Below are 25,936 nucleotides of genomic sequence, written 5' to 3' on the forward strand. Positions count from 1 at the left end.
TAAATTAGAAATTGGTTGTGAGGGCTGAGGAATGTTAGTTTAGAAATTGGTTGGCTGTGCGAAAAGAAAGCTCATAATGGTAATGACAATGATATATTCCTCCGATCATATTTATAAATTATTTTTATTAATTTATCAATATTAATTAATAAAAAATATAAAGCTTAAAGTAAGTAAAATTTAAATAAAACCTTCAAATAAAAAGTAAAAATAAGTTAATCATATAATATTATTTTTATCTTTCTCTCTCTTACTTTTATCTATAATTTAAAAATTTTAATTTAAAATAAAATAATTCTAACAATAAATGACTTATAAAATAAATTAAATTATATTTCTAAAATAAAATAAGTTATATTTTAAAAAGTGATTATATATTAGGCTGGAGGAGTAATTGACTTCTAAACCCGAATCTACTTGATAAAAACGCTGCCTGGTATGTTACTTTGGATTTTGAGTGGCGGTAAAAAGCGGACATGGCCACGGGGGTAATTGCCAATTGGTGGGCATGGGTGGGTTGGCGACTTGCCGTGGGGCGTTCTCTTGGCCGCACGGCGGGCCATAGGCACGTGTCATGTATGGATTGGATGACACTACTCGTTCCCAAATATTAAAAATGTTGTGAGTGTAATAAAGACATAATATTGAAAAATAATTAACTTTTATTAAACAAAATATTTTAAAAATAATTTAATAAAATTTAATTATTATAATAAAATTATGTTTGATATTTTTTTCAAAAGTGAGCTCAATGACTTGAAAGCTATTTAAATTACATAGACCCTCCGTTTCTATTCATAAGAAAAATTATTATTTTTACTTTTTTTATATAAATAAAATTATATATTTTAATAACATTTATTATACATTTTTTAGATCACCTCTCATAATTTATATGAATGAGAAATAATTAATATATGCTTATATTGATTAACGTATGATATTTTAGTCCAATTTTTTTATTTTAGACATAATTATTATGGTTAACTAATTTTTTTAAATTGTGTAATACAATTTTTTTTTTTTGTATATATCGAAATGGAGGGAGTATTATGAAAAGTACTTTGAATGTACTATTTACAAAAGAAATTAATTTTATAATTCATGATTTTTATTATGCAAATACAATATATTAAAATTTTTTAAAAATGTATGTGATAAAAATTTAAATAACATAAAATTTGATGTATTAAATAATAAGAATATAAAACATAAAATTTGATATATTGAAGAAAAAATTATATAAATAGTTCAATATATATTAATATCAGAATTAATATTATCATAAATAACAATTTTATAAAGCGAGAATTTAAATTAGTTTAAACGAAGGTGTGATAATACTTAAAACCTTAGTGCATTTTTAGAATTCATTTTTAAATAGCTACAATGAGTTACATTTAATCATACCTAAGATGTGGTTTCATTTTAAATTTTTTATCCAGATACGTTTTAACTTTTAGAAAGTGCCGAAAGGACTTTATAAAAACTAAAAAAGTATCTAAATAGGCTCTAGATAAGTTTTGACATGATGGAAACCAAGTCATGCTTCATTTGAAATCGTCTTTTTATACTTTTTTGTTTGGTTGATCCTGTTCAACCAGTTTCTTTGTAATCATGCGAGTTGCCTTGTCTTAATCATCATATCATTCTGCTTCAAGGATCAATAATTTTTCTCAAAGCCCTTACAATAAGCGGTGATGAGATTCTTTTTTTAATATGGTTATAATGGTAATTGCCCAAAAATTTTCTGTAAAAACAGAATTTAGAAATTTCAAAATAATTAGTTAATTATTTGGTGTTTTGGGGGGGGGGGGGGAGCAGCAGGCAAATAACATGCGGAAATTGTGGTTGTGTGGAACCCCACAAGAAGGAAAAAAGGAATTGTCGTTGTATTGAAATAAAAGGATTATTTTTAATGCTACCACGCGAGAAAAAATTGATCTGTTGCATCATACAGCAAATTGTGGTTGTATTGGAACCTTGGAAGAAAAGCATGCCTCAAACGTCTGGCACACGTCGTTCATCCAATTTTACAATTCCAATTATTAAACTTTTAATTTACATAATAGACTATAATATAATTTATAATAATTCCATTACTATCGAGCTTGATACTTTTTTAGGTAAAATAAGTTTAATACAATTTACCCTATTATTAGGATTTGACACAGCCACATGATATATTTTAAAAGTTAAAAAAAAAAATGAACATCAACCGAAAGCACCCTCTTCAAGCGTATCAACGAAGCCCAGAAACTCAGAAACTCAGTAACATAGAGATCTAAACTAGAACGAAACGTTGCAAGACTAAACCCAGCAAAGAGATCTAAACGCAAAACAACCGAAGGCTAAGGAAGAAACAGGGGAAGAATCTTGTGGACTTTGGATTTAATAACATCAAACTCGAACATCAGGACATCAACGTCGATCAAACTTTAACACGAATAAAATGATGCTATGTATCCGATTGCAAATATCAAAAAAGAAAATCAGGACATCAAAAATGAAAATCTAGAACATGTTAGATCACCATTCACAAAAAAAGTACCAAAAGAAGAAAAAACAAGAATCTGGATCAAACAAGAAAAAATAAAAAACCATATCAAACAAGCAAGCCAGGTTGAGAACACAACTTCAGGGCATATTCCTCTCACTCTTCTTCGAAATCGAATCCCCATTTACAGATTGAGAACATGACCCAAGTCTGAGAACACAACCTATATTTGAAATCGAAATCTCCACTTCGCCCTGCCCTTCATCCTCTTCAGAATCAAATGTCCATCCTCTTCGAACCATATTCACCACGAAACCAAATTGAACCTAAGAATCAGATTGATGCTTGTCCCGCACACACCCTTCCACCTGAAAAACCCAGAAGAACCCATATTAAAACCTAAATTTCAAGTGGAATCATAGCCTGGGAAAGGGTAAAAAATCTACATCCTTTACGTTCGCGGATGATCACAAGGCAAAGGATTTCTCATGGCGTAGATTCCAATGCAAAGGACCACGATATGGGTTGAGAGCATGATGGGTTTATCGTTTTTGTGCTCAATCTCTCACGGCCTGCATCGTCACCGACTTTGTTCATTTTTTATCTTTGCTGACTCTGGGTTCTAGTCCTGAACAATGCTCTCGATAAGACATTGGTGACGATTTAGCCAGTAGAGTATTGGGTCTGAACTTTTTATTCTCAATTTCTTTAGCCATCCCACAGCGTCCTAGAAGATAGTAGCCATCAAGAGGGTGAGGCATTTGAAAGATCCCATAGAAGCCTTGTATTTTTAGTCTCTAGATTCAGAGATTGCTTCGATTGGTATTGAGCCATAAATTTTGCCACGTGTTTAGCCCAAAAACAGATGAATTTTTCTATGTGGAACATGAGGTGGCAATTCAAATGACACAAAATCGTCAAATTTTAAACAGTCAAAATAATCAAACTCTAATGATGAGGTGAATTTGTATCTTAATATAAAAAATATTAGAATAAAATTGCCCTAAAAAATGAGGTGTGTCTTAGGGCAGATTTATATCTAAACTCATTGTAGTTTCATATTTTTTTCCCAATTAAAACCTTTTATTATCCAAGAGAAGCCATCAGGCCCAACGTAAGCCAAGTGTATTTTTGTCTTGAAAACCAATAATTTACTATAGATCGGGTCATTTTATTTCCTTTGACAAATTTGAGAACACAAACGGGGGGTATTTGAAGGAACAAAGGTATAGAGGAAGGAAAATGGGAATCTGCTTGTGTTACCGCCTAGTGCAAAATGGCATACGGAAGCAGATTGGCGCGGAAAGAATGTGCATGCCGTCGCCTTCCGTGGATCACTTTGTGGGATGCTCTGAAGCGAACTGCTCTGGCTAACAGGCGTTGGGTAACTAATATTCATCTTGTACTGCTCTGGCTAGCAGGCGTTGGGTAACTAATAAAGTAGGTGACGAGATTTAAAGCTTGAAGGCCACCATTTCTATGGAGTTCTGCAAGTCTAGGTCAAGCTCTTGGTAACATCTTGAGTTGTGAACTTTGAAGTTTGAGTGTTTAATAAGGGTAAATTGGTCAAAATAAATGATTTATGAATTAATGATGTTTTAGATTGTTGGATAGCACAGTACGCGTGTATTTACATTACAACATGCAGTGAGAATAGAGAATACTGATCGATCGCTCCTAATTTATTGTCTAACCAATCTGATTGCTAATATAGGTAGTACATTAAACTACATGACCCAAAATCAGTAGACGTCGAGTTTTAGCACTGTGCAAGTTGGTGTTATGGATCATTTGCAGGAGGGTACGGCCCCACTTCACTTGTACGTGGAGGAGGAATTTGATCGTGCTTCTCGTCGCGGAACTGGAAGCGTCAAGACCATATCCAACTACGCTCCTGTAACCACAATTCTCGCCGCTTAACCATATGCTTTGATGTTGTTTATTAATTCTTCGGCCGCGTCTGAAACCCTGAATTAGCGAGAAATCTTTGATTGATATATGCATGACATGACGCCTATTTGATTTTGATAAGCTTGAGAGTGTTTGAAACGCAGGTCATGGAGGCACAAGTGAAAGCCAAGAGTATGGGATTTTCAGAGATGTGCTATACCTGGACGCGGTCACTAGGAAAAATCTAGTGGAGGTTTCTTCTAGCAACATTTTCATAGCAAAGGTATTTATTCATCCTTCCAATTATTTAACCATTCTCCCACTTTGATTCCAAATTTTGCCTCTCCATATATGCTTGCAAGCGCGGCCCATCTAATTTGTTTTTGGAATTCCCAGGGCAAAAACATCTCGACGCCTACTACCAACGGATCCATTCTTCCTGGAATAGAAAAAGTGTCGTCGAAATTGCTCGTGATCATGGCTACCAGGTACTGTTATAATCTATCTATCTATCAGAAATGAAACTCGGTATTCTATCCGCATTTCTTTTTGGTTATATTGCTTCTTGGTTTGTTTTATGCTCAACCAGTCTCACTGTAATCTTAACTTGCAGTCGCTACTGAATACTGATCCCCGTAGTTCTGAGTTTGAAGATAATAACAGCAGGAACTTTCCTGAAAGCAGAGCCATCAAGAATAAACTAATTAAAGAGATGGATACAATGAAATGAAAAATGAAATTAATGGTGGAATTATAACGATGACTCCCGAAAATGCGATCAGATGGAGGAGCGTGCTGTGGAAGTGGATGAATTAGCGGAGGCTGATGAAGTTTTCTGCACTGGAAATGCTGTAATTGGTGTTGCTCCTGTAGGTTCCATCGCTTACAGGGATACAAGGTAAAATTACTAATCATTTTGAAAATGAGAATCATACTTATTTTCACTCCAAATACTTTAACCAGGCGGGAAAAAAATTCCTTCACGTGTCCCAAAATTGCTAAAATGTGGGGATATATATGTACAGGATGGAATACAAAACAGGCGGTGGAACTATTTGTCAAAGCTGTGCTCCGCTCTCACACGTATTCAAACTGGTAAAATTGAAGATACCAGAGGGTGGGTCCTTGAGATTCACTGAAGTCCTAGCATTTTCATACAACAATGCTATGTGGTTGAAAAATCTGCACACGTTTTCAAAACTTGCCGTTTAATATATGCAAGGCTGCAAAGTGGGGATCCGTCTTCGGTGCAGAGCACCGAGGTGCTGATCACCAAGTTGAATTTCAATTTCAATTTTATTTATTATAAAAAAAATTATAAATTTTTTGATAAATATATTCGTCATCAATTTAATAGTGCTGATTGAATCTAAATAGTTTATTTTAATATTATAATTTTTATAAATTAGCTATTTAAATGTATTTTGAATTGAACTAGTTTCCTTATTTATTCTAAGGATAAGTACATGGTGGTTATTCTTGGGATGAGATCTGGACTCTCCAGATTTTAATTTAAATGATCCAAATTAAAAGTATTGTTATATAATTTTATATTATATTTTAATATTTTTTATTTTTAATTTTGTTTACATTAAATTTAAAGAGTCCAATTTAATATTAAACTCTGCACAGTCTATATCTGTTTTTAATAAATTTTTAATATGATCTGAACTCTGTAGATTGTAAAGCATATTTGAATAATTAATATACACCAATTATAAAATTTTAAAAATAGATCATATTTAAAATAAAAAATTTCTTTAAATTATTTTATAATTTTTATAAATTTTTATTTTAACAAATATAATATAAAATAATACTTGAAATTTGAACCATCCAAATTAAAATTTAGATGGTCAAGATTTTCTCCCAAGGATGAGCGCATGGTGCTCATCCCAAGGAAACTAAATTTTACTCTCAATCTATATTTAATATTAAATTTTTATATGCAAGGTCTAGATTTAAAATTTTTGTTTTTTATTTTAATTTATATTTATTAAAATAAAAGATTATTAAAAAATTTAATATTAAATTTATATTGTCTATAGTGCATCTAGATAGTTAATTTCTAAAAATTATAAGTATTATTCAAATTGATGTGAATATATTTATAAAAAAATTTATAAATTATTTTTTATAAAGATTAAAATAAAATTAGAAAAATCTGTGCCATCCAGATTTAATCTCTAAATGGCCCAAACTTATTTTGGGTGATGAGCATCGAAAAACCCTACTGAGTGGATATGTTTAATTTGCAGACGCTCCTTATGGATGACAAGAGTTAGTATGGATACTCTGTATTCACATTTGCCAACCTGATCTATAACAAAATTAAAATTTGAAACTTCCTGCGCAGTATTTCAGTTGAGTTATATATGCTTTTGTTGGATGTCATATACCAGGTGTTAGGAAATCGCATGATGATTGAAAACATAAATTGTTAGCATCATCTTGAAAAGCTTGCAGAAGAAACCCAGTTTCTTCAACACCAGAAATATCTGTGCATGGAAGTTACATTGTCAGTGAATACTGTTCTGTGTGTGTGTGTGTGTGTGTCAGTGTGTGTCCGCTTAAACTTAAGGATATAGACGAGAAGAGAGAAGGGAGCTAGGAGCCAATCTGGCCAAGTGCAAAATTCCACTTTAATTTCCAGGAGCTGGCTGCCCTGGTCATCTCACTCAAAATAAATATCAGCAAACACTATCGAAGGAATCCGGGAGATCAAATAAATAAAAGCAGCCAGGTGCACGCATTTGATTTGATGATGAATGGCCTTCTATTGATTTTTAATTAATCTGAAATATGGTCCATCCAATAATTAGTAATTGTAAAAATAAATAAATAAATAAATACGAGGCATTAAATAAAGAGCCAGGTATATTGATTCCGCGCCGGGCGCAAATTCATTTATGTTGTGCTTGTCGATCTGATCCGTCCGTTCCGGTGAAATCTCGGCCGTCTATTTTCAAGAACATGTGGAATTTTTTTTTTTTAATACAAGTCTCCAGTAAAACCGTGCAAAAAAGATTAAGTTCTAATAACTTGTAAAAATTTGAAACCGGCCATCTACTGCACCATTCTTCTCTAGCTCCGTCACTGTTCTCTCTGCAATTTGGCGCCATTATGTAGAGTTCGCCTTCAGGATGGGCTAGACGAGTGTCAAAGAAAAGAATGGCGTCCCTTGTGGTTTCAAGTTTCGACGGAGTGTTCGGAGAGATCTTACTGGATTGGTAACGAATGGATGGGATTCAAACAAAATGGATGACTCAGATCGACACGCACCACAGGCGTGGATCTGTGACGCACATGGAATATCAAGACTTCCACAGGGTGCAAGATCACAATGAGATTAATACACGAGCTTAAACAGAAACGTCATGGGGAAAGTAAATGGGACCCAGTATTAGCCCCCATAGTCACAGCTACTCCAAAGGCCACGAATAAAGGCGAATCATTGGTGTAATCCTAAAGCTTTTCCTCACTATTGGATCCATCACTATTAAACTTCCCACAAATTTTTAAGTCTCCAGTGTCCTATTCGCTAAGTTTTCCAGCCATGCAGTCACTCTCATGACAAGCAAGTTTTACCGGAAAGCATTGGTTTTCCCATTGGCCGTGGAATATAACGTACCCAGGCCATAGTCATATAAAAAAGCGTTTCTGCGGTTACTATAATCGATTCACCTTGTGCTTTTGTATCCCATTGTTCCTAATCAGTGTTTTTTATATTCCACACATATATATAGAGAATTTGGGTTACTAAGATACTCACAATGATAAACTGCCATCCAAAATAAACACGAGTCGCTACAGGCTCGCTCTGTTCTCTTTTTATCCGTTTTTACGGACGACGAACACTTTCTAGGTAATAGATAAAAGATAATAAAACCTAGAGATGAAGTTGGCTTGAGCTGTACTGAGAAATGATCGTCAACAATTATTGATTTTTCAAACATGCAGGTCCAATCATGCTTGGCAATTATATGCTTGTAATATGCTGCGCGCTGCCCTACTAATAAGACCTTGATTTGTCCTTTCCTTTATTATTTTATCACGAATTCGGGGTTGTACAGTCTGCTTGCTTCTATTCTCCGCTAAGCCTGGGAATATTGTCATGCATGTCTTTTCACTCGATCGTTTTTTCTCGCTATCATCTTCCTAGATAACATCTTTTGAGATTGCATTTCTGTTAGTTATTTTTTCAAAATATGGTTAGTGGTCAAGGAGCAGACACAAGCGCACGCCTCACATCTCAGATTATCAATCAAGATTAAGGGGAAAAAAGAAAAGGTAAATAGAGCTATAGTTTTGGCTCTTTTTCCCAGTGGATTTCTATATATTTGCCTGATTTGAATAATAGGTTGATATAGTTAACAGTCGCCTCGTTGACTTTTAATATATCGTTTTGTGACGGATTCATATGTGACATAGTAGCGTTAACATTTATATTTAGAGAACGGAAAATCTGCTACTAGTTGTCCTAATTAATCAAAGTTATTATTATTACTTGGGCCACAGGGGCGAGCATCTGATCCAAGACAATAATTAATCAGTCTTACCTTTTTCCATTTTACATGGGGCAACAGCCAAATTGAGCGAAGTATTTATTAGGATATTAAGTGTAAGTTAGCTTGGCTTGTTAAGAGGAAAAAGTTCCACGTTAAATAAAATTGTGTTGGAAAAGCTGTATGTGAAAAAGATCTAAAAACTTCAAAACTTTTGAATTTAAGTTTTGGTGTTACATTCACTGTATTCTATTTGAATTGTTAGGTGACTTAGCTGTGTTCACCTCTTTTAGATTGAGGAAGTAATTCAGGTGAAGAATTTATACTAGAAGATCATCGGAGTGAGAAAGGTAGAGCAGTGTTCGTAGTACTGCTATATGCCTAGCATACTATCAAAAATAACATGGCTGCGCTAGTACACTAGATCAGGTCTGTGAAGCACTAAGGAGTGACCAGAGGCCTTAAGGTCAAACCAGATGACGACGCTGACGAAATTTCCCCTTTTCTGGCACACCTTCTCGTGACTTTTTGATTCAACCTGTCTTTGACTTTGGAAGCTCTCCTTTAAGAAGCAATGTGAAATCTGACTACTCATTGTTCTGTAAACCTTTATATAGAGTATTATAGTGCTGGCTCACTGGTCAGTAATTATTATCTTGTTCCTCGTTTGCTCACCAACCAAAAAGGAAAATATATCCCACATATTTTCCACTGCCTTTCTTCCTTTTCTTGCTCTGCTTCTAGAAAGTCTATAACTCTTTCAACTGAAACCAAATGTTTCCAATCATAATGAGATGGATTTGACCTCATTTGATTATTAATTTCAACATCGTGGGTTTTTCTTCCACTTGGATGAGGTTTGATTGGTCGAATTATTGACCCCGCAAAATTTACCGTCAAATTATCTTTCTTTGTCTCTCAATTCTTAGACTACATGCCTTGTCTTATTCTCCTTCCTCTATTGCAATTGTAATAAACTAATAATGCGTTTCTTACATTAATTTTATTTTCGTATTATCACTCATTGTTTTTATTTGTTCTATTTCACGTCTATTATTGATCGTCGATTTGGAGTTTCAAAAAGATATGGTTTGAACATCGGAAGGAAATTAAACGGCCTACCAATTAGTGGTACCAACAATGATCATTGACAAATATTTCGATCGGGTTACAGTCCAAGCTAGAGTACTGCTAAAGAGGGTCAACTAGGGTTAGCAACATGCATCCGATCGATTATCTCTACTCGCCAAAGTGCACCGAACTAGGGTTTGTAGTTCAAATGACTGAGACTGGAAATAATGCAGATGCAAATCCTTAATATATGCACCATTAATCTAAAATTAATGATAGAATCAATCTGAGATAATAATTGATATGTATTACTCACTCTATCTCAAATTATAAGACACTTTTAGAAAAAATTTAGTGTCTCAAAATATAAGATATCATGATAAAAATAAGATTTTATTAATGATACTTTTTTAATATTACACTTTTCATATATTATCTCTCTTCAATATTCTTTTATCAATGGATTATTAAATAAAGGGTATTTTTAAAAATTTATATTTTTGTCTTAAAAAAGTAAGTTTGTAAAGTGTATTTAATGAGTTTTATTAATATGTGAGTTTTTATATAAAAGTGTCTTATAATTTAAGACGAAAGGAGTGATATGCTAACAGAATAATTGATATTGGGAAAAGCTATTTAAAACTCAGAGTGTAAACAAATTAAATCTGCTAGAGTTGAGCAATAAAATGGTACTAATTAAATTAATGCGGTTAATGGTGTCAGATGTTCAACTTGTGCTAAAGAAAAAATAAATGAATGAATAATCAAAAATAATTTTTATTATAAATTTTAATTCATATAAAAATAATTAAAAAATATTTTATGCAACTTGATTCCGGGTTTAAGAAAGACAAGAGAACAAAGCTTATTCTCCTGTTCTGGCAGTGCTAAATTTTAAGAATTTTCAGTACCATTAGCCTCCTGTGTGCCACACCTATTGAATTTAATAATAACGAGACGGTTTTGTATAAAAATCATGTTTATCTCCTCCCACTTTTATTATTAATAAATCTCTTGTCATTCTGACTCGGGGTTGTAAAGAGAGAAGAGGTACTCCGAGTCCAAACAAGCTCTGAACACTGCACATCAAGACTCAAGTCATCAACATGGGAAGAGCTCCTTGCTGCGACAAAGCCAACGTGAAGAGAGGCCCTTGGTCCCCAGAAGAAGATGCGAAGCTCAAATCCTATATTGAACAGCACGGCACCGGCGGTAACTGGATCGCTTTGCCGCAGAAGATCGGTAAAAATTGATTAAATTAATTACACACGCCAAGTGGTTTAGGTTTTATGTATTTAGCTAGCCTAGAAATGTTTGAAAGAAAATTGTAGGAAGCTTGTTTGATTTGTGAATCAGGGCTGAAGAGATGTGGGAAAAGTTGCCGTCTAAGGTGGCTGAACTACCTTCGCCCCAATATCAAGCACGGGGGTTTCTCCGAAGAAGAAGACAACATCATCTGCAGCCTCTACGTTAGCATTGGAAGCAGGTTCAGTCATATCTAACTCACCGCTGTACCTAGTATTACCTATTCTTGTCTATTCACCAGCTAATGATTTTGGTTCGGTTTGGTTGGGTGAACTGGCAGGTGGTCGGTGATTGCTGCTCAATTGCCAGGAAGAACAGATAATGATATAAAGAACTACTGGAACACCAGGTTGAAGAAGAAGCTTCTGGGAAAGCACCGTAAAGAACAAGCACGCTGTCGGGGAAAGAGCAAGCAGGGAATGAATAAGACTATTGTCGGAGATTCATCACTCCTTCCCGAAAACAGTGGTCAAGTTCAGGCTCAACGTCAGTATTGGGCTCACCCACAGATGATGATGATGCCTGTTCTACCAACCTTGCCATGCTCAGACCAAGCCCCGGGTTTCAACGACCAAGATTCCATTAGAAGACTTCTCAAACTCATCAAGCTGGGAGGAGCGTTTTCTGATCAGCCTGATGGGCTCAATTTTCAATTACCAGATGCTACTCCCTCCGAACAGTCGCCAATTTATCAAGTTTCTTCTGTTTCTGCAAGTTCTGTGAACAACAACCAACTACAATTACCTCATTTCCATTACGACTCTGGACTCGATAACTTGATGCAAGGAGGCAGCGCTCTCACCCAAGCACAGGAGGAAATGTCCGTGTCTTATCCACCTGCACTTGATGGGCTGGAATACTTATACATGATCAATCATGATGGTAAGATAGACCCTTCCAGCTCGTGTGACACCAGCACCATAGTTTGTCCTCCTTTACTTGCTTCCGATTATGACCAATGTATGCCGCCACCTCAGGAATTTGCTTTCCAGGAGTTGACTTATCCAGGCGCCCACTAGCTAGAATTGTGTACATTGTCTCACTATGCTTTAATAACTAGCCATTGGTACGTAGCAAATTAGAGGAGTCATCACCTACTGGTTTCCTTCATATAGTTATATCTTCAGCTAGCTATTTATGTACATATAGCTGGCCGTACATGTCTGCTCTCTGGCTGTTCCACGATTGTTTCTTTGCTGACACTTCAGTTTATCTGACTACCTCGTGTATTTGCCTGTAATTTTTAGTTATATCATTGAAATATTGTTCATGTTCTGAAGAGATTTGCATATGCATGAGACACGAGTTTCTAGGTACAAATTAATCAGTTCATCTTAATGAATGTGAGTCACTGATTATGTATAGATGGGAAAAGTCTAGATAAGCATTCAAGGAAGGGGGCACTAGGGGTGGCCACATTTATTCCAGACTGGATACAGCAGATTTGTGGGGATAGTTGCTTCAATTTTCGTGTAAAGTTGGTACAATAAACACAAGCGCGCGCGCACATGTACTTTCGTGCGTGTGATTTTTTCATACAAAATCTTGAAACTATATAAATTATAAAAAATATAAATTCACTTTGTTATAAAATTTAAGTTTCTCATTATCACAATACATAACCAAATTAAACTCCAAAGGATTAAAACTAATTTTCTAAAATTCAATTTGCATATATAATACAAATTCAAGCTTTAAAGGATCAAATTGAAATATTTTAAAGTCCAAATTATGAATAATACAAAACCAAAATTTAAAGGACGAAATATAAATTTTCTAGAATTCAAATTACAAATACAAAATTAAATATCCCTTAATCCTCGTCTTCGTCATCTTGAAACAAAATATTTGACCTCCCAAAAGTAAGTCCACACTTGATGGAGGTGGAGGTGCTATGAACAATCTCACTGCATCTTCATCGCTTAAGGTTAAAAAAGTTGGGGAGAATAAGGCAGTTGGAGCTGTGCATTTTGGTGTTCCGAGGAGACAAAAAGAAAACGGGTTTGCATGCATCCTTGCCAGTTGAGCTCTAGCCATAACTTTATATCTATATTCCTCTGGGAAAAGAATGAACCCATGACACTTCTTGTATAGCGCACATGAAGATTATGATCATATTTCAATTTAAGCCACATTTGAGTCATTCTTGGGCATCAAATAAGTAGAATTTATGCGTGTGACGTAATCTCTGTTCTATTCATGCGCCAGTGTCTTCAGAAGGAAACTGAAATAAGTTTGTTCTTTGATATATGTCACATTGAATTTACTAACCTGGTTGCTCTTGGTCTCCATTTAACTTGAAGTTCTTCGTCTTCATACTCACAGTTAGTTTGCAGAACTTGAAGTGTCAAGATCATAATGTTTAGCAGTAGTAGGCGAGAGTAGAGAAATTACACACGAAACAATGATTTATCAAATTTTCTTTACTATGGTACAAAATATATAAGATATTATCATAGAGAGCGTATGTTTTAATTAGGAGAGACGAGACTCACTGATTTTTAAATGATCTCATAATAAGAACTATTTTATGTTGAAGAGAGCCAATAACAGAAGAAGTCATTTCTCAAACTTTTTTTTGTTTCTTTTCTTTTCTTTTTTTGTTGGGGGGCGGGGGCGTGCATCGGATGTCAAGAGTCATTGGATCTGTTTCTGTTTTTGTTTCGTTTTCTCATCCAGACTCAATATTTATGCACAGATGGACCATATATAGATTAGATTTAAGACTGTCCTTTGTTTCAGTTTCTCTGCTATTTCTTAAATTTTCCATTACCTCCCCTTATCACTCCACAGAGATTTCCTATATTAACTATTATATATAGTTGAGTCCTATTATAGGCTTTCGTCAAACAGTAAAGATTGATGGTCCCCGGGGTCAAAAAGTATACAATCATGCATTTCACAATCTCAATCCAACATGATTAGAGGTCAGTGAACCACAATTACCTACGAGAGATCTACACCACGAGGATCACATATAGTAAATATGTCTGTTCTCTTTAAATATTTTCTAAATTAACGCGGTAATAAATATTAAATTGCTGGCTAGGTAGTTTATGTTCAAGACGAGCTCGCCTTAGCTAAAAGCTGTCTGCAAAATTGAAATGCATATGGTTACAAATGTGGCCAAATCGAGGAATTTAGAGAAGTAATCTCTTCCTTTTACCCTCTAAGAAGAGAAGTACTCTTTTATTATACGCTCTCCATCAAAGCCCTAATTAACTAATTAAGTTATATCTTCCCGCCTTTTATCCAACATGTTCAAGTTTTATTTACATGTTCAGTAATTATTTTACCGGGCAAGCAACGTAACAGAAACCAGCACTGAACTATATATAACTGCTTTAAACATATTGCACTGTTTCGCATTGGATTCCATGTCCTATTTATGCATGTTCTTCAAGTCTACGAAATTGGTTGTGCTGACTAAGAAGAGTGAGAAGAAGAAGAATTCTCTGGTCCACTTTTTCTTGAAACAATTAACAGCTGGACATGTCATGTATTGGATGTATCTGAGACTTAATAATCAACTTTGTTGTTAAGATGCATGCCTACTATATTTGACTCAGAACTGGTATCCTCTTCACTAAACAAACAATTCAACGAAAGATCCATCATTTAATGAAAATTTCTGCTTCGTGAAAGATGGAAGGATAAGTGAGTTCAGCGCATTATAAATGGTTAAAAGTCAAAGGAGTAGTAATTAATCAAACAACCATATATACCACAAACGCCTTGTTTTCGTCTGTGATATTGATTGAAAACCAACTGTTTGAAAAATGCTTGCCTCATCGTCACAGGTACCTCAACGTTGAGTGCTAGCTGATTGCTTTAGATAAGCTGTTCGGTAGAAATCAATAAGAGTGCGTGTTATTATTCGTCGAAGCATATAGTTTCTTCTCACTGGCCGTCCTATAGATGACTGACTATATATGGGGTCTGTTCTGGTCTAATGCCTAGTTAGTCTGCAAATCATAGTGTGAAAAACAAAGACAAGAAGAAAGCACTAATTAGGGATGCTATATATAGCTTTACATCATCATTCACCGCATCCGTATGTAGACCTCCCAATTCTTACTTCTTCGTTAATTTGCTCAAACGGTCAAAGAAGTGATTGATTACAGTTGTACCACTAATTTAATTAGATGAATCCTTTATTTGTTGACTATGGATTCTGCGGTGAGCCTTGGTCATAATTTGTTAAACTTGGTTGACACTTGATACAGATTGAAATTATAGTAGTTGTATATGCTTAATAACAGTAGTTTCAAACTAAGGGCCATTAGCTTATTCTTTTGCAAGTCTCTCAATTATATAGTAACTGCGCCAAATTAAAGATGTCAATATATTTATTCAAATCTCACGCTCTCTGATTTCGGGGTTTCAAACACAAGCCTGTTGCCATCTTAATCCTCAGGACGACGCTACACTGCCGTGGGTTTTTCATGAAGCTAGCGCCACTAGTAACAGCACTTTTAATTACTTAAAAATTGATTAATAAGTAGCATGCGAGATCAGAGGACATTGAAGCCTAATATCGCCCTGTAAAGTGCAAGGGAATATCCCCCACACAGAAAGAAACGCAGGAGAAGAATCCTGCAAGGTAGAACCAAGATTTTTGAAACTTAACAATTGTGAGTTAGCGAATACAATTTATATAATTCTGTCAATTGTCACATGAATGTCGATGGATAATATTTAATAATACCAACCAACGCATGTCCGTGATTGAAGGTCCTATAGCCAGGGCTCGCCTTAATCCTGACAATAGCCAAACGACGACTTGTGTTGTTTTTGTAAATATAATAATGGTATTATTATTATTATTATTATTACTAATCCCTCTCTATCCGCAGATCCTAACCAAATCCCTATGCATTAGCTAATTGGAATAGCGTTATTTGTTTATCAACTGATTATGATACTCACTAACATCAAATATTCCCTAGACATCGCCTGACTAATTTGTTTTAAATTTTAAATGCTTTACATTTGATGGCCCCACAAATATTCTTTGTAAATGATTCGGTGTTTTTTTACCTTGTAAATAATTCGCCTAACTAATAATAGTTAAAAAAAAAAATCAGCGGTGTTCAATTTTTTTTTCCCCAATGCAATGTCTCGGCTTGGGCCGAAAAACAAAGTCCGTGTTTAGCTCCATTTCTGAAAAGAACAAAGATACGAGGCCTGTTATTTTATTGGGCCGAATGGTTGCATCAAAAGAAAAGTAAGGCCCATTGTGAAAAGATAGGCCCATTTTATCAGGCCCATCACTGTGGGTCCGTTAAACCCTAGAGAAAGGAAGACATGGCAGGTGGGTGAGAGGTTGAAGATATTGCCAGTCGCAAGTCAACTATTGAAGCCTTCGTGTCAATGGCGCTTCTGCCTTCGATTCCAATTTCTTCAGCCCCAAAGTTTCGGGTATGCTTGCAGTTGCAAATTTCTACGTCGTTTTCTTTCTCCAGCAGCTTACATCGTTTAAGCTTTTATTTTCTTTGACTAATATGAAATGCACAAAGCATCGTCTTCTGGAGGCGGAAAGATAGGAATTTAGATTTAACGTCCCCGGAACTTCAATGTCATTGTTTCCCTCTCGTGAAATTCCATTAAATAACTACAAGTTTCTCCATAAAGCAAACGCGACCAATTCTCAATCAAATACTTACGTTTCGTCTGTTATTGTGATTTCCCGGCTAGAACCTGAGATTTCGACGAGTTCATGGGCTACATTGCTCTTGTTAGTTGAAGTATGTAGCCCTGTTTACCGTTGTTGCTTAAATAAGGAGTTTAGTTCTGTTTCAGCAACATGGCTTTTACTCGCTATAATTTACTGGTAATTTGGAAATTAAGATCGACTTAGAGAATCATTTTCTACTCTGGGGTTCTCTTTTTCGTTTCTTTTTTCGGTTTTTCTTAGATGTTCAGTAAGGAATGTTGCATTTGCGTTTGGATGAGAGGTAAGGAAGAGGATGGAAAGGAAATAGCTTATAGCTTCCTTCTTTGGAAGGCCCAAAGTTTTAGAAAACGGAGTTGGAACAGTTTCCCCTTCTCCCTCTTTTACTTATAGCTTGCCTTAGAGTCGGAAGTTATAAATTACCTCCTCCTTTCCTGCCTCTCTCTTTAATCGTCAGAAGTCACCAAAATGAGGCTGAATTCTTTCAGACTAATTCCATCCCTTTATCGTGCATTTCCCACTTTTTGCAGCATTAAACCATGTTAGCCACTTTTAATAATTTGCATAAATTGATCTCATACTTGATACAATGTCAAGGGAGGAAGAAAATAAGCCATTTTGTTCTGTCAATCCCTGATAAGATTCCTTTCTAAAACTACAGTGGACATCCGTGTGGCATGCCAAAGAAAAATAGGTTTGAGTTTGTATTTTTCATCTTTATTACATATTTTATTTTTTTTCTATGCACGATGCACGTGTATTGGATGCCACTTAAGCTGTAGTTTTCGTAATTATGATTTTAGACAATGTAAACCGTCAACCAAAATGAATATCTTACCGTTCATTCTTTCTTAGCAATATCTTTTTGTACTTTGAATAGATGAAGTTGTTTCTAGGCCAACCCTGTCAACTCCCAAGGTGCTCAGCAATACATCTTTCCCAGCAAACGCTTGATACCAGAGCTAGTTTCATGAAGATCTCAATGGCCGATCATAATGAACCTGATGAGGTTAAGATGCAGATTGGAAACATGAAGGAGAAGCTTAGAGAAATGTTGCCAATCTCAGTTCAAGAATTTCCTTGGAGTAAAGCCGAGCATAAACTTGTAGATAGGCTGATTTCTCTAGCAAGAGAGGCGTTGAAGTGGTCCCTTGTTTTATTTTTTGTCTTTAGCTCTATATCAGACATTGTATATACATTATTTATAAATCGTGAGCTAGTGATTCCCACAGGCCTCTTGGTTGGCTGCCTGACGGCTGACTTTTTGAAGGAGACATCGCAAGAATTGTTTCATACCTCCAAGGTATATCTTTAATCTTTTTCTTATTGTTAATTCTCGTAGTTTTTCAGTTGCTTTACTTGCTATAATTCAGTTTTTTTTTTTATTGGGTTTGGCTTGATGCTTGACAGGATAAAGGTTTGAACCAACAAGTTTTGGGGATATATTGCTTCTTTGTGCTTGTTAAGATCATCTCAGCATTTTTTGGAATACAAGCTCGAGTTTTTCTTTTGCATGTAGCAAATGGTGGGCTGATGCAGGCACTGTGGTATTGGAAAAGTTGGAGGGAAACCACAAAGGATCAAGAGGAGGGTACTTTTTCCTCCTCTGCTGCGGAGGCTTCATGAATCACACGATATCTTTCCATTATATCTTACCCATGCGTACTTGTATTTGTACAATTTTTGAGCTCGTATTTGTACAGATTGCATCATGGGTACTATCTTTCCATTATATCTTACCCATGCGATCCGTCAAGATTTGTGCCTGTTTCAGCTGCCCTGCCTACATAGCTCAGAATTTGGCCCCCTTACGATTAGCCACTTCAATAACCTCACTTGTTAATGTTGGCAAATTTTGTATCCGGCATGCGCCCAGGGAATTTAACATTATTCTTCCCTTGCCATTGAGTCAATTTTACCATACCAGTAACGTGTAGGACTGTAAGTTGAGTGGGGTAATGAAGGTTAACCATGGCAACCCATCCCCCCCCCCACCCCAAAAAAAATCCTACCCAAAAGACGTTAATGGCCATGTATGAATATTTTTTTGTCTTGATGAAATTAGCACATTCTATTTGTTAAAGTACTGTGAATTTAACATAGTAGTTAATGAAATCTAAGAAAATATCAATATAGTTATCAAGAAAAGTTAGACTTCACAACATGGGGGAGGATTACAGTGCTACTTTTGAGCTCTTTCAACACTTGAAATAATAGGCATAGCTTCCCGTTGTTTTCACTGATCTCAATGTTGGGGATTATAGTGCTGCATTTTGTTGGGCGATGACAACAGTTGAATACTTGAATTCACTGTAATTTAAGAAATAAAGAGGTTAACTTAATTTGAAATCGGATGCCGAATGCTGATTTATACACGAACTGAAAAGTACAAGTTGATTCATTATGTAATCAAATCGTTTACTTGCATCTCACATTTGATTTGGAATAATAGGTGGAAGGACTCCAGTAGCTAGTAATTTGTTAGGATATTTGAGAAAGTTGAATGTGGTTTATTAATATGGGGAAGGTTTGTGGGATGATTAACGGAGAGACCCAGGGCGCCGGGGGGGGGGGGGGTGGGGGGACAGAACGCAGCTACCATGAGGAATGGTTGGGGCTGCACGAGTACCCACGATGTCATTTGTGGAGTCCAATGCAATTGTCTCGTCCCCAACCTCCAGCCGTGACTATGCATGGGCACAGCCTTTTTTTGTTTTTTTTTCCGGCGAAAATTTGTTCATAATTCTAGTTACAGAAATTATAAGGTAAATTATTTGAAAATTACAATTAGTCAATCATCTCTAAGAATCTCTTTATTTTAATCTCGTTATATATATATATATAATAGGGGAACGATCGAAAACCGTAATAAGCAGGCACAAAGCTAAGCATCACAACCCTTAGAAGCAACGAAGCAAACTGCAAATTTGCTGGAGGGCAACGAGCTTCCCGCTTCTTCGTTTCCAGAACAACACAGTCAGAACTCAGAAATAAGTGTCAGCTTCCCAGTCACAGGATGGTGATAACTGGGAAACCCACCTGCCGAGTGACCTCTCGGAATTACTGATTCTACTACCAGAAGCAGACACTATTGAAGCAGCAAACACCTTCAATCGTCGCATTGCAACTTGTAATGTGTTCTCAGACATATCGGCAAAGCAAACCCTGAACCAGCCCGGTTCAGAGCAGTGGCACGATGAACCCGGAGATATGTTCAGGCCAACCTCCATAAGAATCCTCTTCCAAAGCTCCTTCTCTGCTTCAAAACTGTCTGACCATAACAGATGCCTCATGTCCACCCAGCAGAACAGCCCAGCGTTGCTCTTCAGACACCTAATCCCTGCTTTTGTCAACCCAGAAACCAGCATCTCCCTTCGCTTTTTCAGTCTCCTCTGAGTCTCCTTCATGTATTCCTCTGTGAAACTATCGTCGGAGAGTAAGTTCGCCAGCAGGTACTGAGTTTGCGAGGACACCAGTCCGAAGCTTGACATTTTTGTGGCTGCGGCCACCACCACGTGGCTATTTGAGTAGATCATGCCTACTCGAAATCCTGGCAGGCCAAGGTCCTTTGACAGGCTATAAACGACGTGAACGCGGCTCCACACCCCATCGTCGTCAATGGTCTTTTCATTCGCCACTTCCATGATGCTTATGAATCTGGGAGAGTCGAAGACTGTGCCCGAATAAATTTCGTCGCTTATGATATGAACCTTCTTCTCGATGGCGAAATCCAGGAGAAGGTTCAGCTCTGTTCTGCTCAAGGTTATGCCCAGAGGATTGGAGGGGTTAGTAACTAAGACCCCTTTAACGTTTAGATTCCGCGATCGGGCTTGTTCATAGGCTTGCTCCAGGGCAGTGGGAGTTATTCTGAACCCATTTGAGCTTGAGCAATGTATGGGAACTATTTCGACCCCAGTCCTCCACTTTAGATCTCTATCAAATCTGAAAAACATGCACAAGTTAATGAATTACTGATCTCTTTTCAAGTAATAATTAAATAACTGATTCATCTAAAGAAAAACATACGCAGGGTAGTAGGGAGTGGGAAGAAGAAAAGCTTCGCCTGGGTCAGCAAGGCAGAACATGAGAATCTCATTGGCGGATGTAGCACCCGCAGTGAGGACGAGTCTGCCTGAACCAAATTTTACTCTGTTCCCTCTTATTTTTGCCAAGAATTTCACCAGTGCCTGCTTATGCACACATATACTGATAATTAAAAATGGGCAAAAGCACCAAGCCAAAAAAAAATTAGTAATCAAAGATTTTTATATAAAATTTATATTAATTAATAATTAATTGTTGTTAAAACTTCAATGAATACTTATCGATTTGAATTAGTATTTTATTAACAAATATATATTCAGATTTTAATAACAACTAATTTTAAATTAATGATAATTCATTTGGGTTTATTTTCTATTTGAGTTTTAATAATGACTTATTCTTGATTGATATAAATTTTATAATGAGGTCATTGCTATTTTTTCAACCAAAAAAAAAAGGGCAAAAGCATTTTTGTATTTCGTGTCTTTGAAGCTTCTGTCCGTTTTTTCAGAATGTTTGTTTTGCTTCAATTTTTTTGTGTTTGTCAAGATTTTAAATATCAACGATTAGATAAAACTAAAACAGGGTGACGATGTGTGTTGCATGCAAGCAGGTCAAGTCTAAAGTCTACATTAAACAGGGTCTTTCTGCTTTTAGTTGTAGATAAGACTTAAGAGGATAAAGAAGCAAAACCGCGTCATGGCACTAAAATTAATTATTAGACTACGTAATGGGATGTTCGTACTCGGTATCAATTTAATTTCTTTGGGATATATACTATAATAATATTGGTTGGCATGCATGCGATAACAAGAAATTAACATATGAAACAAATATTTCAGTCAGGTCAAAGAATAAATTGATAATATTTCTGAACTTCTGACAAAACGTATTAATCAAGAAGATATTTTATAAATCATAAACTTTTAATTAAAAACTACATTGTGTTCGTAATTAAACTTTGAACATAAACTTCTTGTTAAGTTTAATATCCGTCCTGTCGTTGCCTGCGTGACACCTGTCAACGGACTTCACTACGTATAACCACCACCGTACGTTAAATACGTGTTTAGTTGTATAGTGCACAGATTCATGACGAGATATGAGTAACGCGCGCACTCTAGGACAAGCAAAAAAGCATGACAAATATAGTTGATCATAATCGTACTTACTATTAACATGCCAAAATCAGTACCTGTGTATGGACAATTTACGTTCTGTTTATACAGTATGAGTATAAGTGGGTGAGAAGTGAGAAAATAGCGTACGTCTTTGAAAGAGGGTAAGCCATGATAATCCTGGAAGAGGGCAAGTTCTCTGAAGGCCGATACTCCATCTTTCTTCAACCCAAGTGTCTCCGGATTTCTCTCCAGCCATGCCTCAACTATGTCGAACGACAACTGATCCATCATTTCAAACATGTCAGCCCGTGGGGCTACAAACAAATACCTTAAGTACGCAGGATTCATTTCATTCGCTAGGCAATAAAAGTAAGCACATGCGCGCGCGCGCGCGAGCACTTAGTGCTTGGTGATCAATTCGAACAAGAATTGTCAGGTTCCTAAGAATGTCCACAATATTCTCCCGCAACCTTTATATCTGTGCCCCCAGAAAGGGGGATTGGTTTGGATTCCTTTTCTATGTAAAGGAAAAACGGGCGATGCATTTGGGTGCACACAAAATAATAATGATAATGATAAATAATGGGAAAAAAGAACATGAGAAACAGGCTAGCTATAGGTGTTGTGCGTTGACGAATAAACGAGCAAACCTGATTCTCTGCGAGTCCCATCTGAATGATTCCGGAAGGATTTCCGATGGGGTGATAAGGATTCTTCTCGTACTCCTCCCACCCCAGAAAATAGGGTGAGTCTTGGCCGTGACAGTCTTGACTAGCTTTTATAGACGCCATTTTCATGCAACTCTCTACCTCCTTTTTCTGCTCAGGCAACATACTAAGGGAGACTAGCTAGCTTGGAAAACTATATCAGATTGACTGATAGATGCTAGAGAGAAAAGGGGGGTGTTCAAGGGCTTTTGTGAAGGGGATAGGTGGTGAAAAGCAGGGGTTGCTAGGGCTGCATATTTATAAGGAGGGATGGAATGAATGATGGAGTTCCCAGGAAGATAATATTGCAAGAGGGACAGAGGCCCGACAATATGAATATCCTCACTGAATTCTGTTGACCAATAACCTTAAGTTTTTTCCACTTCGCCTTTTTCTTTCATTTTCTCTAAGCATGATATGATTTATGCTCATTTTATCTCAAATTATAAAATATTTTTAAAAAAAATTAACTTAATGAAATATAAGATTTTTTGAGATATTGAAATTTCATTAAATAAATTTATTTCAATATTACCTTTTTTTTCTTTATTTAGTTTCGATCTTAATACATTAAATGAAGAATATTTTTAAAAGTATATATTTTTATTAAAAAAATATGTTTATTAATTATATTTAATGAGATTTATTTATTTATAAAATTTTGTCTAAAAATATTTTATAATTTAAGATGAAGGAAGTAGTTATATATGCATATGTGTGTATTTCATCTCCTCCAAAATGTAGTAATACTCCCTCCAAATCACAATATTTATCATTGTTAATTAATTCATAATTTATAAAAAATATTGGTTGAAACCTTATTTTTAAAAAAATATCTACATCTTTCTATTTATGCCATTGAATTTTTTTAGTAATACATCCATAATACATAAATATGAAGCAAGGAGTAAAAAAAAAAGAGAGATATGTTAAATTTATTAAATACCTTATATTTTAGACCAATAGGGTATTTTTAGAATATATTATCTATGGTCAGAGTATTAATTACCCTCCTTCCCGCGTGCCTTGGTTTATATAAATACAACCAACGCCACTGGCTCGCATTTCTTCGCTTCCTTGCTTTTGTTATTTCCAGAAACGGATTCTTACAAACCTCATATATCAACATTTCTATGTAGCATTTGATTGATTGATACGGAGCATACATGCCATTTATATTTTATACCACGGTATCGTTTCCGTTGACCACTTCACATGTATATTATCCGCGCTTTGTAAACCTTTTTATATTTTTTTGCTTTTACAAAAATCCATATTTCCTCCTCCAAACTATAATATAGGGCATATTTTAAAAATATTATGTGGTTTAAAATATAGGATATTTGATAGGTTTTATAATTTTTTTATTATATCTGTTTCATTTATTGCTCTTTTTGAAAAGATAATACATTAAAATTTTAATTATTATTATTACACTATTCATGTAAGGTGTTTAATGATGATATATATAATTGAAAAGATATATAACTTTTTTAAGAGATTGAGATTTCAACTAATTTTTTTAAGAAGTGCGAAATAATTAACAATGCCTTGTTTAAACAGACAAATGTCGAAAGCAGGTTTACTTGTGTGCGTGGGAAAACAAATTCTCTCAAGTTGGAATCTATGAATTTTTATGAAATCTTTTTTTTAGCATTTTTTTCACTTTATTATTTTCTTACAAAATATAAAATTCTATTTCTCTTTTTAATTAGACATACTTTATAAAATTTACGGGTTATAAATTTCAAAATTATCCACCCCGTATGTGCGCTGTGTGAGAGAGAGGATACTTATAATTCCAAAATTTAATTTGGAAACAATGAAGATAGCAGGATGGGGAAACTTTTTGGGGAAAGGCGGCATCTAAAATGCTTCAATGTCTTCCGGTCTCCACTCAATCTCAAAGATTACGTTCCTCCTTCCCTCAACCACCCCACCCCCTCCCAAAAACAACACAAAACAGAAAGAGCCAATTTCAAAGGCTAGGTTTGAAGTTGCGCTCAGAGCTCATTTATTTTCGGATAAAGTAACAAATTTAATAATATATTATTTTTTAAAGAGCATTTAATGGTATAAATTATTAGATGGTGCAAATTAAATTACGAACTTTTAAAAATAAAACATCAGTAGCCTGCCGTTAACTTCGACTAACGAATATTATGTGGGCCCACAATGACATGTGGCACGACACATCAACGTGATAAATGTACAAATTTAGTCATGTACTATTTTCTAAAAAGTACCGGGCAGTCTCTATTATAAAAAAAAAATCACCCAACACTTTTCCCTCAAATTTGATCAAATATCATTTATTTTTATACTTATAAGACTCACAAAATATTAATCTCTCCAATCTTCTTGTTTTCATTCGCAATGTCAGTTTTAGAAGAAGAGGTTTAATGAGTTCTTATTTAAATACATTCACAATAATAATGTCAATGAAATAGAAGTTTGATTTTATTACACATGAAAAAAGCTTGATTCTAACTTAATTTAGTTACGAATTATTTCTTTTAATTTGTTAATGTTGTCTTCGTAAATGTCTTCAAATAAAAACTCTTTGAACCCATCCTTCTCAAGTTGAAATTAAGAACAAAGGCAAGAAGAATGAAGAGATTAATACTTTATGAGTCTCATAAATATAAAACTAAACGACTTTTGGTCAAAATTGAGGGGAATGTGTTGGAAGATCCTTTTTTTTTTAATAGTAGAGGTTACCTAGTACTCATTAAACAAATAATTCGTAGCTAAATTTATATATTTACCATGTTAATGTGTCGTGCTACATGTCATTATGGAACTCACATAGCGTCCATTGGTAAAAGTTAATGGCAAGCTACTAAATACTCTATTTTTTAGAGTTCGTGATTTATTTTACACTATTTAATAGTTTAAACTATCAAATGTTTCTAAAAAAATAGTCTATGATTAAATTTGTGTTTTTGCCTTTTATTTTTTAAACAAAAAGCAGTTATGATCGCCGTGCCCCTTCCTGTGAGACTCTATGTTTAATGTCTACCGCTATTTTTGAGATCCGAGGTTGATACTTGATATTATTATTTATCAGAGATGTGGATGTTTAATTATATATTGTTATGTTCATAAACTAATCCGGGCGA

General features: G+C 35.2%; 3 protein-coding genes, 1 long non-coding RNA gene and 1 pseudogene across 4 annotated transcripts; 3 read left to right on the plus strand and 2 right to left on the minus strand.

Moving 5' to 3' along the window:
• Nucleotides 1-2,361: 2,361 nt before the first annotated feature.
• LOC129319066 (uncharacterized) lies at nt 2,362-3,296 on the minus strand. Its single transcript, XR_008595405.1, has 2 exons — nt 2,953-3,296; nt 2,362-2,865 (listed from the first exon to the last, which is right to left on the minus strand). It is a non-coding gene; the product is annotated as an uncharacterized LOC129319066 (long non-coding RNA).
• An 856-nt stretch (nt 3,297-4,152) lies between these two features.
• LOC129317637 (branched-chain-amino-acid aminotransferase 2, chloroplastic-like) lies at nt 4,153-5,526 on the plus strand (annotated as a pseudogene).
• A 5,383-nt stretch (nt 5,527-10,909) lies between these two features.
• Nucleotides 10,910-12,547, plus strand: LOC129318827 (transcription factor MYB87-like). Its single transcript, XM_054963793.1, has 3 exons — nt 10,910-11,205; nt 11,320-11,449; nt 11,549-12,547. Exons 1-3 carry the CDS (start codon nt 11,070-11,072, stop codon nt 12,285-12,287), a joined length of 1,005 nt encoding a protein of 334 aa, XP_054819768.1. The 5' UTR covers nt 10,910-11,069; the 3' UTR covers nt 12,288-12,547.
• Nucleotides 12,548-16,590: 4,043 nt separating this feature from the next.
• LOC129317781 (uncharacterized) lies at nt 16,591-18,832 on the plus strand. The gene is made up of 3 exons (XM_054962158.1): nt 16,591-16,689; nt 17,823-18,245; nt 18,353-18,832. Exons 1-3 carry the CDS (start codon nt 16,642-16,644, stop codon nt 18,566-18,568), a joined length of 687 nt encoding a protein of 228 aa, XP_054818133.1. The 5' UTR covers nt 16,591-16,641; the 3' UTR covers nt 18,569-18,832.
• A 966-nt stretch (nt 18,833-19,798) lies between these two features.
• LOC129317780 (1-aminocyclopropane-1-carboxylate synthase CMA101-like) lies at nt 19,799-22,904 on the minus strand. The gene is made up of 4 exons (XM_054962157.1): nt 22,758-22,904; nt 22,255-22,386; nt 20,969-21,129; nt 19,799-20,884 (listed from the first exon to the last, which is right to left on the minus strand). The coding sequence occupies exons 1-4, from the start codon at nt 22,902-22,904 to the stop codon at nt 19,927-19,929; spliced, it is 1,398 nt and encodes a 465-aa protein (XP_054818132.1). The 3' UTR covers nt 19,799-19,926.
• Between the last annotated feature and the right edge of the window lie 3,032 nt (nt 22,905-25,936).

The sequence above is a fragment of the Prosopis cineraria genome, unplaced genomic scaffold, assembly GCF_029017545.1.
Source record: "Prosopis cineraria cultivar Desert tree isolate PC_DT_omini unplaced genomic scaffold, ASM2901754v1 PC8, whole genome shotgun sequence".
Taxonomy (NCBI): domain Eukaryota; kingdom Viridiplantae; phylum Streptophyta; class Magnoliopsida; order Fabales; family Fabaceae; genus Prosopis; species Prosopis cineraria.